The sequence below is a fragment of the Condylostylus longicornis genome, unplaced genomic scaffold (genome assembly GCF_029603195.1).
Source record: "Condylostylus longicornis isolate FDR11 unplaced genomic scaffold, ASM2960319v2 ptg000055l, whole genome shotgun sequence".
Classification (NCBI taxonomy): domain Eukaryota; kingdom Metazoa; phylum Arthropoda; class Insecta; order Diptera; family Dolichopodidae; genus Condylostylus; species Condylostylus longicornis.
This window is the reverse complement of record NW_026578024.1, coordinates 15843657-15857255: the sequence shown is the minus strand read 5'-3', so window position 1 is coordinate 15857255 and position 13599 is coordinate 15843657. Positions and strand designations below refer to the sequence as shown.

The window sequence follows — 13599 nt, the reverse complement described above, 5'->3', positions numbered from 1 at the left end:
TTTCTTTTCATTATGGTTACATTATTCGAATTTTAATGCAAGAAAAAAACTATTCTCATTAGAAACACGATTTTTTTTCCTTTGTAATCTTTAGCAATTTTATTAGAAAAGGATAAAATTATTGAAATTGAACTACGTATAGTAGTGTTAAAATTTTAAATCTGTGATAATTTTTAAATGTTGGGTAGAAATATTACGGAAAAAAAATTTTAATGCTTACAACCGCAAGAAAAATTTTTATAATAAATTTTGAGTGGAAACAGTAATTGAAAAAAAAATTTAATTTTTTTTCGAGATCTTGTGATAAACTTTGCAGTGCAAAAGTTTTTCCAAGTTTTTATTATGATAAATATTTTTGTGTTGTTTAAAAAATAATTCTAATTTTCCAAATAATGTTGCAAAATAAATGTTTGTAGCAAATTTAACTATTATATGGATAAGCTTAAACAGCGACTGATCTATTATAATTCGTTTGTGAAGCTATACAACTTTAGTATAACAAAATCCGCAAATTGATTCCATTTATTACAAAATGTTGACGATATAGTCTATTATTTACGTCCTAGTAATAAATTAAAAATGCTGGAAATTAAATCATGCTTTATTTTCCGAGGAAACCGCTCAAATAGCTCGAACTGTGTTTAAATTGTTATGCGTTAAAAATATTATCTGTTGTAATATGTAGAATAATTCAAGTATTAAAATTACTTTTTCTAAACCTAGAAATTGGTACTAACCGTATTTAGTGCAAAAATAGGCTTTAATTATTACAAGAACCATTTATAACAAATTGAAATTTTTCCCAGAATTAGCTATACATTTGCTTATATAATATATATTCTCTTTAAATTTCGAGGGGGCTCTAAAAATAGTTTCATTTTTTTAGTTTCAGGCTGCTTTAATAATTTATTTTTGCTTACCTACTTCTTTAACTATCCTAAAATTTCATTTTTAAATATTTGTTACCTAAAAATTCATTTGTAATAATCTTAATTTCTAAAATATTCCAATTAACTGGTACATTCTTTTATTATTCATATATTACAAACTAAAATATTAAATTATTTAGAAATTTTTGCCGATAGTATTAATAATGAAAATTTTGACGAAGGCCAGTTGTAAAAAGAAAATTATGAAAATTATTTATTTTCCGTTATATTGAACATAAAAGACGTTTCTTTTATAAAGAATTCATTTCGTATTTTGTTCGTGTCTATTTTTTACTTATTTTTCAAAACATTGCGAAAAGGACATTATAAAAATGTAATAAATTATGGTATTATGCCCATTTGTCTGTTTAAAGGTGTTAAAAGGTATTCTGATTTTTCTGCTACGGGAATATTTTAAACTAAAAGTTCATAAAAAAGTGATTCTGATTTTTCTAATATACTCGTACAAAAATTTTCCAATATCGGTACCATTAAGGCTTGACCTGATTTTTGTTTAAAATATTCCAACTCAAGAAAGGACTATTGATTATTGTAAATATTTAAATCCTCTAACACTTACCCAAAACGCTTTGAAGTGGGCTTATATAATAAATATTATATTATTAAAATTATTTAATTACGAAACGAACGATCTGAAATATGAACGATCTGATAGAAATCCAAATAATCTGAAATTCAATTTATTCCGATCCCGGGATTCCGAATTTTATAAAAATGAATGAATTTCGTAATTTCTGGTTTGGATTCCCTGAGTAAAATCACTAAATTAATGTATTTTGATTTTTGTGTTACCGTAAAATATAGCTATTGAAAACAGAAGCAAAAAACAGTAAAAGATATAGTTTGTATTTTGGACTTTTGCAATATCTTGCTTGTAGTTTCCGTCAGTTAATATTACCTTACCTTATCTAAAATATTTCTTTATATTATAAAGATAAGCCATTGGTAAAATCTCCCTGTGCTATTTACTATGTGTTGCCTTTTATTATCTTGCTAGGAGTTCAAATTTAAAGTCGTATCTCTTCGCAATTAGTGCGCTTTTTTAATAATATTAGAAATACTCGTATTGCTAGAGATATTTTTAAAATTTTCATTTTTCAAATTGACTTTTTACAAATGATTAAAAAAAATTCTAACTTATTGCTTTTTACTTTGTCATTCCAAATTTTCTTTTAATAAATTAGTTCGCTGTTAAACATATTCCCTAAAATAATAATTTATTATTTAGTGTAAGTCTACAATTTGTAACTTCTTACAATATACATGTACATACATACATAAATAAATTGAAAGACATAATACTACACGTAATATGTCTGTATGTACACGTATACATACATATAAAGAAAAAATTGTATTAATTTACCAGTTGATAAGTTCTTGGTTATTTTTTTTTTAAATTGGGGAAAAGAAAATATTTTTCCATTTCAAAGAGATTAAAGGAAAAAAATTATTTCCTTTTAATTTTGTTTTTTTTTTTTTCGAAAGTTATTATTTTTTGTGAGTTTTTTCAAATATTTGTATGTAATGTAGCTGTTATACATTATAACAATTTAATTTCGAAATTACATGAATTCTAAATTTTAACTTATAACGTACAAGGTGTACATAAATGAATTTTCTTAGAGCTATTGTGTGAGTATTGTATGAGTTATTGTATATAGAGAGTTGAATTTGAATCAAGGCGAACTATTATCTAATTAAAAATTAGAGTATTAAATTACAGAATTGTGAAAATTTACGGAATTTTGAAATGGCGTAAATTAATAAGTTTATGATAATTACAGTGAGTAATTAATTTATTCCACAAAGACAGGAGCGACTTCCTTTTAAAACCTTGCGAACTAAATTAACATAATTTGTATTTTTTGTTTGTGGTCAAGCCAGGGTTTGTGGAATGGTACAGTTATGGAATGTTATAAATATATTATATTTCAATAGTTTATTATACAAGCATTTCAAGATTTCTATTCTCATTTAGTACAGTTGTTAAAGCAATTAAACCACCCTGAATATTCAAATTTATTAAATATTTAATTAAGTCTTCGAATGCACACAATATTTTCCATGGAAATTTTTTGTTACTTTAAGAATACTCTTTAAATTATTAATCTATTATACTACATATAAGTGTAATAATTTACAGCTACATAAAAAATTTGAAACATCAACCAGGAATATTATTGAACTACGTTAAATTTAAGGATAGTTAGGAATCAATTCGGAATAAAACTTGATTTGAAACCATCCGCATGTAAATAGAAAATTTATTATATACATATACCATATAACACTTTGTAAACTACATTATACTAACATATTATTATATTAAAGTTCAACAAAAAGAATTTGTAATTTGTACATTTTTGTCAATGATATCGAGATGGCGAGAATCAAAATCAAAAAATAATTATTTTTACTTTTCTTTTCTTTTGCAATCATTTACATTATTTTAACATCCTTTATCCTGAATATTAGGGCTACATTTTCTTTTTCATTTTATTTCTTATTAATATAGCTATTATTATAATTGTTTCGTTCGTATGTATTGACAATAATAAGATTGAAGATTAACAAGTTATTTTTCTCTATATATTTTTTTTTTCATGCTCTTATGGTCTGTGTAATTTTTATAATCATAATATCCTTTTATAATACATAAATTATAAGAAATGAAAAAGGAAGTGTAATAAGAAAATTTTGTAAATTAGACTTCCCTTTGAATAGTACATGAAAGAATAGCACAAAAAAAAATATAAAAATAATAGGAAACCAAAATAGATTAGGAATTCCATTTTTTTTTGCTTTTCTAACATAATTTCTAGTACAATTGGACAAAAAATCATTATTGATTTTGAAATTAACATTATTGCTTACTTATGATAAAAATATTTCATTTAGATTTAATATTAAATTTAAGATTTTTTTTTTTATTAAATTTACGGAAAAATTTTATTGTTTCAGATTACATTAATATTTTTATCTATAACATTAATTTCTGTTAAAATTGACTTTAAATTTGTCCTATCTATGTACTCTTTTTCTGATTTTTGGGCTCATATAGCCTTAAGAGAGTATACCGACATAATTTTTATATTATGTAAGTCAGATTGAAATGTGAAATATAAAGTAAGTTTTAATTTGTTTTATTTTTAACTTGGACACAGTACGTTAGATTTTCAAGAGAAATTTGGAAATTTAAAGGGAAGAATTATATAAATTTATGAAATTTTCTATTAGATGATCAATTATATTATAAATGTGTATACAGGGTGTGTCACATAAGGTGGCATATAATTTCAGTAATGATTCTTTGAACAATTTCCAGCAAAACATTGTATGAGTAGGGGGTGGTGCAGATATAATTGTCTTCGGTCTACAGCCAGTTGAAAAAAAAAGTTCCAGATTTTTCCAGCATACAAATAAATGCTTTTAACTATTGAGCGATGCGACATAGAGTAACCATCGGGGGCTTATTTTCAAGGCATTTAATTGTTCCTTATTTTTGTCTTACAATAAATTTAATTTGTGTCATAGTTTTCCAGATAGAGGATCGTCAAAATCAGAATTTTTGTTTTTATTTTGATATTTTTTTTTTTTTAAATCTCGAAATTTTCTCGAAAATTTGTGTTAAAAATTTTTTTTATTATTTTTTTCGATGCGCCACAATGAGATCTAAAAGTTAACCCGTATAACATTTTCCCCTTACCTCATAGTTTTGTATAACGTGTTAAATGTGCTTAAATCCATGAGAAAAATGCATATTTCATACTATATTCACACAAACTTAACATTCACATGAATTTGTTTAGTAAATTTTTTGGAATTTATAAATGCGAAACACGCTGTATAAAATTCTGTATATATAGAAATGTACATGAAAATGTATATATACAAAAAGGAGTAATTACTTTTCCAAAATTTCTTACACTTTGTATATTATAATAATGTTGCCAAAGTTTTAAATAAATTAATAATTTGGAAAGTTATTTTACTGGAGCATGATTTACAACTAAAACAAAGTAAACTTTTCAATTAAAATATGAAAAATCAAGAAGTTTTTCAAAAAACAACTTTTTTTGTGCTCAATATAAACAAGATTTTTTCTCTATTCTTTTATAATAAATACAGTCGAGAATTACTATGGTCAAAACACAGAATTTTTATTTTAAATTTTCAATAAACACACGCATACATAAAAATATTTACTTGTTATACATGTATAACAAAAAAAAAAAATTCAAAGAGCTCATGCCAAATACAAAAAAGTTTTACTTAATGTTGATTGCAAGAATTTTTTGGAAAATTTATGCGCTTAACTTTTACAAAAACAAAAAGTGTTTGAAAAATAAGAACTTTTCAATTTTTTTTTTGCAATTAGGATCAAAATTGAAAAGCAAGTTTTACCGAAAAGTGCGTTTATATAAAAATATTAATTTAAAAAATTAATTTTACTGTGTTTGTCTACATTGGGAGAGGCTGTCTTCTCAATATACTTGTAATCGGAAATGAAAAAGTTAAAATTTTTTTTAGGTTTGGTTATCGAATCCAAGTTCTTCTATTAATCTTTTTGGACTAAAACGAATGAAAGTCATTGATTTTCAAATTCTACTAATTTTAGCCTATAAATTTGAATATTAAAATTAATTTAATTTTTAAATTTGAAAATTATTAATGGCATTTAAAAATTTATTTTTTGCAGTATGGAAGGATCAGATTTATGTTTTGAAGTTGTACGCAGAGCAGTAGCTGGATTTGTATATAGTGAAGCGGTTGCATGGTAAGTATTTTGTATCCTTATAAATTTTTGTTACCTTATCATTTCTCTACGAAAATCATAATCCAGTTTAATATTAACTGTACCCATTTCCAAAACATATGTATTTATTTTGTGTCTGAATGTTTAACTCATATTTAAAATAATATCAAAGTGATTGTTATATGGATTTTTCTTGCCGCAATTTCGTTTATTAAAAAATTTATTAAAGCAAAAATGAGCTTCATTGTTAAACACGATTTTACTATAAAACCTCCGTGTTTCCTATTAATTTGCATGTGCTATCAAATTTGAAAATTTCTGTCTACTTTGTTTAAATATGAGTTTACTGGGTGTGTCAGTAACAAGTTTAGACCCATCTACCATCGGGTAGAGAGTCGAAAATGAGTAAAATTTTTGTTCGGAACATAGTGTTAAATCCGGCTCGTTTTCGACCTGACTAAAACTTGTTGCTGTTTATGATAAAACCTGTAAGTTTAAGATAACTTAAAATAGATATAACTGGCATGACATTATTGGTGAAAGAAATGTGGTAGCTTTATTGGCTGCTGAAGATTTCAAAAAACATCCTATATACATACTTGTATGTTTCCGATTAGAGCAAAATACTGGGAAAATACTTGTAAAACAAAATGTTATTGTAAGATTAAAATTCGCAAAAGTTTGTATTCTTTAATTTCTGTTCATATAAAGATTTCATAAAATTTCCAGAAAAAAAATGTTTAATAAAAGAATTAAACTAAAATGCTTCCATGTATAAAGTGTTTTCAACAAGCGAAAAATCCTACGAGCTCTCAAAATATGAAACAGATTTTAATTTATTATCTCTTGCTTATTTCTGTGATTTATCGTTACTATTCAATATAACACATAAAAAAAGAAAAAATTTCTTCTATCTACAAATTGCTTCCTTGTATCCTTGTTTAAATTAGGGTTGAAAAATAAATATGTGGGTACCTTCTTGAAAAAATTTTTATTCTCCTTTTCTTTCAACTGAATTTTTTCCAATCATGGGAAAAGAGAAAAAGTTAAAGATTCATATATTAGTTTCTCTTTAATACTGTGGCATAAAGAAAAAAGCATAATATAATAGATGTAAGAAATTGAATTCTGGATTCACTAGTCTGAAAAGAATTTAGAAATGAACTTTGAAAAAAAAAGGATATTTCAAGATTTACTTGGGCATTTATTACTATTTTCATATAGAATTATAGAAGATCAAAATAGAATGAAGTTAACCTTATGTTGCCATAAAAAAATAATTCAAATTATTTTGAAATTCCACTATAAGATGTGTTTTTTGACTTAAAGCGTTTTAAAAAATAATAAATTGGACATGTGACGGCATTTGATATAACTGAATGTAAGAAAATGATATTGTACTCAATTGTGATCTGTATAACAATTATAAATTGTACAAAATTATAATTCTTTTCCAATTAAAGAAATTATATTTTTTTCCCCGTATCCTTAAATTTTTTATCAAAATATTTTTCAATTCAATATTTTTAGTCATTACATGCGGCAAATATTAGAAGCATTAAGATATTGTCATGAAAATGATATTTTACATCGTGATGTTCGACCAGCGTGCGCTCTCTTAGCAACAGCAGATAATTCAGCGCCAGTTAAACTTGGTGGATTCGGATCAGCTATACAATTACCGGGTGGCCGTGAATCAATTGAAACTAATGGTATGTTTTTGTTTTTTATAGTTTTTATATTTTAGTTAAAATTATTTTTTTTGTAAATTAAATCATTGTATATAAAAAAAACTGTTATATTAATTATAATTCATAACTGTTCCCATTTTAAATATATCTTTATAATATTTTTTTTTGTGTGTATGATTGTTAATTGTGTATTGTAAATTTCTAAAATATTTTCAATTAATTTTTACTTGTTATTTATGTGAATAATTTTTAATTTTAATTTTTTCTTAATTTTTACTGCTTCTTTTCTTTGTCCGCTCATAAAATAATATTAATTTTTAAATATTTTACTCTAAAATTTTTCAACGTGTTGACAAAATTGAATGTTAGGAGAAACCAGCCAACCAGTTAAACAGAAATATTAGGATATTTTTGTTAAATCTTAATGATATCAAAATTATGTTAGTAAAAAGTCTTTGAAAGTAAGTCATGTCTTTGATATACCACAAGTTTTGAATGAAAACTATTAAAACACAAAAATCTTTAAAATTTCAATTTACATAACCTCTAAGTTTTACTCTTTGTAAATCTTCATTACAATTCTTTAACACGGTCAATTTAATATTCTTTTTTGAGGACAAAATCTGCAAACAAATTATTAAGCACTTAAACCACTTTTGAGATTTCAAAAACAAAAAAAAAATTCATTATAATCCCAAAAGAACTGTCCAAAAGGATTTAAAATTATTTTGTCTTACCTTTTAGAATTCACAAAAACAAAAAAAATAAACTTGAATCTTTCGTGAATTTTTTTTTTCTAACATAAATCACTTTAGATTTGCTTTGGTAGCGGATTAAATATGCAAGTTTTCGTGAAGAAACAACACACACATAATCCGCTTTTTAAACTTATTTGAAATGCAAACTAAAATTTTATCCTTTGTGATATTAGAACTGTTTAATGTATCTACTACTATAAAGAGAAAAGAATATAGAAAATAAAGAAAATGAAAACAACTACTTTTCGAAAGATTTAAATGTAAAATTGTTGACAACACCAAAGTTATAAAAATTTTATTCTATGGCGAGGCTTTTTAGAGTTTTAGGTGTTTCTCAATATTATGAAAGTACTATACCTGTGGAATAAAGATTTTCGAGTATATTTGAACAGTATAAAAAAAAGAATGTTCCGTAAATTAAGGTTTCCGGTATTTAGATAATTAGATTTGGTGTAATATAGGATATGGACATGCTTACGTATTTCATACAAAACAAATTATGGACAATCTTAATGAAAATGCTTAACATATGCCGCATCTTATATAATTTTTACAAAATATATCAAAAGTCTTAACTTAATTGCGAATTTAAAATAAAATTCTTATCTCATTTGGAAAACTTTTTTGAGGAAAAATGTTTATAGATTTCATTTTGTCTGCCTGTTTGTCCGGCTGCTTATCTACTTAAAAAAATTCAAAGTAAAATTGTGAAATTTCGTAACAAATCTTATTAAAACAATTTATTGTTTCTTTTAAAAACAATTTCATGTATTTTCTTCTCTCAATAAGTTGTAGTCCCAAAAATATGTACATAACAGGAGTGTCTATATCAAGCACGAATATTTTTTAATTTTTTTGCCTTTAACTCGTTCTATTGAGTACGTCATCCACCTGTTTTGCAATTGTATGAAAAAATTTCAATCAGTTATTCTTATAAGAATTAGTAAGAAATTTTATAATGTTTATGTTTGAAGATTTTGTATCGTTATAGTGTAGCATGATCTATGCTATAATCTATATACGTGTGTTATTTAATTTTAAGAAGATATTAATAAAATATCAGTTATCTAGTAAATATGTAAATGCATCCATTTTAATACACAAAATAATCCATATTGTGAATATTTTATTTCGTTACTCAATAAGGGAACTGAAAATACAATAGTCTTCCGCCGTTTTTTTGGATTGATATATTCTTATATATAGGTGAGATATGTGACAGCTATAGCATTTTGTATATACTAATCCATACGGTTTAATCCATACGGTTTGTTGCAAAAATAACAATTTAAATGTCGCATAATGAATTTAAAGTCCTACAAGGAGCTTAACAAACCCTACCAATATTTGCTGAAAAAGTGAAAAAAAATTGAATTGTTTTAGTTCGGTTACAAACAAAATTACAAAAGTTGCCATAAATTCCATTTGTTTCTTAATTCACGAAAGTTTGACTACAAATATTTTAATTTAAAATACTTAATTTATTAAAGTTAATTCTACCTTTTTAATTTTAAGCAACCATTTGTAATATACAAAACGTTCTAGACCCAAATAAATTCATGCTTTTTAATCGTAACCCCACTAAACATAAAGCGAGAAAAATCTCATTAGGAATAAAAATTATTGCTTTGCTTTGTGCTTCTTTTTTTTAATTTTAACACTTCATGTCTACATACGTTTTCTAAAATAAATGTAAGAAGTTTGAAAATATTTAAAGGAAATTTATGGAAAAATTAATTTTCGACGTGTAGCGATGAAGACGACAATTTGATAATGTTTCTAAATTTATGTGCCAGCAACGATTTTATTTTTTAATTTAACTGATTAAAAACATTTTTTCTTTAAAGATTTTAATTAAATTTTTTCAAAGTGAAATAAAAATATTTTAAAATTTTTTTAATACTCGTATTGTATTAAAAATGTTTTTCGGAAACAAATTTATTGAATTCACCAAGAATTTTTCGAGAAAATTTTACAAAACAATATAAATTCCTTAACTATAAATTAAAAACAGGTAAAAACGTTTCAGTCGGTATAAAACGATTGAATTATACCCTGCATATCTTTCATTATTGTATAGCAATTACTCGAATCTGTGAAGCCATTCTGTAAAAACTTCGCATATAATTGTAACAAGACTACCAAGTTTCATGTTTCTAACTTTATTATTTTTCCAAATACATATATAAAATTTGCTTTTATAGTTGTATGGCAGCTACCCGAACTTGAAAAAATAGAGTGTCGTTTGCCTTATTCGTTTTCGAGTTACCGTGCGATCGGACGGACGGACTGGCATGTTTAAATTAACGCAGAATTTTACGCTGGGCAAGAATATACTATACATGTCGATACCGCAGACGACTCCTTAAGTGGTTAAAAATTCCATACCAAAGTTAATATACCCTTTTATAATTTTCCAAGAAATTTACTCCTGAATTTCGCTTACGTGAATAAAGTACTGGTCAGGTATTGCTGCCATCGCGTTGTAAATGGCAATTAATATTGTCGTTGTACTTAATGTTCCTTAAAGGCTTTTTAAACACAGGTACAGTTGTTGTAAGTATGTGGAAAGCATATCCGTTTTATACAAGTTGTCTATGTGATAATCATTAATTTACTCTATTTTATAAATCCAGCTTAACTAATTTCCGACTAAGTTTATTGACTTTCATATTTGAGGATGTGTTGATTCATTAAATTTCCTTTGGCATTAATTACACTGCAACAACTGAGTTGCCGATTTTATACGCTTAGTAGCTTCTATAACACAATAACCCTTCTCTTTGAAATAGTGTTGCAAGTCGCATCGATGGGTAGACTTCAAAAAGAATTTCTTTCAATTGTAAAATTCAATGCAAGTTAACAAACTCATTTTCCATTACAAGAAAAATTCTCACCCTTCACGTATGTTTGTTTAACAATCAACGAAACAATGCTTCTGAAACTATAATTTTAATTTTGTTAATGATCGACGGTAGCACTTTTTTTGTATTATAACAAAAAATCTGTAAGTCATTCTTAAAATTTTTAAATCTATGCACATTTACAAATATTTATGTATTTAAGTGCGCTTCAGCACACTTTTTCTAATATATTTCATTGTTTCTATACGAATACCATAGAGTATAATTTATTATCACTTTCATATTTTGTAATTTACTCCCTTGAATTGATTTTCATTCTCTCGTCATAAAATCATTATTGTTACGTTTTAATTTATTCAATCACTTTTTTCACTCGCGTTAAGAACAAATTTTACTTTCTCACTTACACATCATTTTCACTTTTGAAATATATTTTACACATCACTTTAAAATATATTTATAACATTTTGTATATATACTTATATAATTATGTACTTCTATTAATTTTTAAAATTTTATTAATTTTTATTTCTTTTCAATTTTTATCTGCGTATTTAAAAATATTTTTTTACTCATATTATCTACATTATATCTATAATAGATGAATGATACAAGATGACGTGAAATTAATAAAGAAAATTGTACAGATCTCACTAATTTACTAATCAGTTTACAAAATCATATTTTTATAAAACCAATCTGAACATTTCACAGGAAGAATGTGACTAGACGAAAATATGGGCAGTATTATTAAGTTAATCGGCTCAAATATGTTAATTATTACATTACGAAACATTTATTTGAGAACTAATATAAGAAATTACTTCGCATTCTGATTTGGATGAAAGTGATTGACAACAAAGTGTATATTAATCGTCAGCGAAAGTGCTGCAGAATGTTATGAAAATGTTCTTTAAATATTTTGTTCAAAAAGAACACTGCAGAGTTTTAAGTTAATACATCTAGAAAACTGGAAATTTAGCTGTTAGAAGAAGTTCTCAATATGCTATCTGAATTCCCTGAAAAGTTCCACAATTAGTTCCCGTAGCGAACAGATTTTAAATATTAAATTTTAACAAAATCTGTTAATTAATTTCTAAAATATGGTGAAATATGTAAAATCTTCGCCTAGTGAAAGTCCAGCTTCCGACACTCGATATTCCTAAAAAATTTGTAGTTTTTATATTTCTAAAAAATTCATTGTTTTAACACACTGAGTTCAAATATTAAATTTGAATGAAACTTATTTGCGTAAAAATGTAAATTTTCCGTGTAGTAAAAGCTGGTTGCATTTGATTTCCTTGAAGAGCTGTGTCTTGCCTCACTGTCCGAAAAAATTTATATGATAAAATTTTAAATTTATTTGTTCAATATTTTTTTTAAAAATGTTCAAAAATATAAGATTTGTTAGTAGGAAAGGTAAAGTTCACGTGACCTCATATATCCAACAATATGATCAAATCAGGCAAAATTGAGAGGCATGAGACCTCACACAAACCGGCAGACCTTTATTTCTCTAAAAATAGTTTAATATTACGGTTCATCAGTACAGAGAATGTGCAGAGTGCATATCCGCCGAAAACTCGTCTTGCGAAATTTTATGCCATCACATAACCCCTCTTTATTGTATGGTATGTGGTTATTGTTAAAGTAAATCTAATTAAATGAAATAAAAATTTAATATAATTAAAAATTAAAATATCTGTTAAAATTTGTTTGGCTAAGTCCCGATTTTACAATTATTTTTTCGAACAATATTTTAAAGTTTTGCGAACAAAACTCGAAAATTGACTACAATTTTTTCGAATTTTTGGAAAATTCATATAAAATTTGTGATTTTTCAAAATCAGCTGCATTCGAAATAAAATTTTCTTCGAGTCACAAATCTTCCAATTAAAATACTGAAAAAAATTTTACTTGCATTTCTTCATGATTTTATTAAAAAAATAAATTTTCATCATTATATTCCATTAAGAAGATAAACACATCTAAAAAAAATTTTATATTATAAGAGCAAAAAAAAAAAAAATAATTAAAAAATGTTTATTTTATTGAAAGAATGAACAATTTTTTTTTAATTATTTTGTTTTTCTCGTTTCGTTACAATCATATTCACAGACAGGTCCGATGATAAGTCTATGAATTTGACACCACTTGGAAAACTTTATTTAAAATCCGACAATCATGGTAAGCTTAAATATTAGAAAAACAAAAACCTAGAGAGAGAGAAAATTCAGCTGACCATAAAATTTGTTTTTTGTTTGTCTCTTTATTTTTTTTTTATTTTTTTTTTAAATATAATTTTAAAATATAATTTAAATTTTTAATCCCTTTAATAATCACCATTATTTATTAATTATAATAATTTGCAAATTAAAATTTTTTAATAGTTTTTAGCTTTAATTTATTTAATTTTTTATTAAATATATTTTATTTTTCGTTTTTTTATTCACTTACATATTTATTACAATTTACACATTGAGCATTTGCAAAATTTATTCATTATTGTAATAATAACATATTTTTATATTATTATTATTTTATTAATATAAAACATAATCTTTTTTATTTATTATG

At 24.8% G+C, this 13599-nt stretch overlaps 1 protein-coding gene across 1 annotated transcript in view; it reads left to right on the top strand.

Moving 5' to 3' along the window:
* Positions 1 to 13599, top strand: part of LOC129611955 (peripheral plasma membrane protein CASK-like) — a 74084-nt gene that overhangs the window by 9237 nt on the left and 51248 nt on the right. Inside the window, exons 3-5 of the mRNA XM_055525384.1 lie at positions 5653 to 5730; positions 7240 to 7421; positions 13141 to 13209. Coding sequence (XP_055381359.1) covers positions 5653 to 5730; positions 7240 to 7421; positions 13141 to 13209 — 329 coding nt within the window. The remainder of the gene's footprint in view (positions 1 to 5652; positions 5731 to 7239; positions 7422 to 13140; positions 13210 to 13599) is intronic.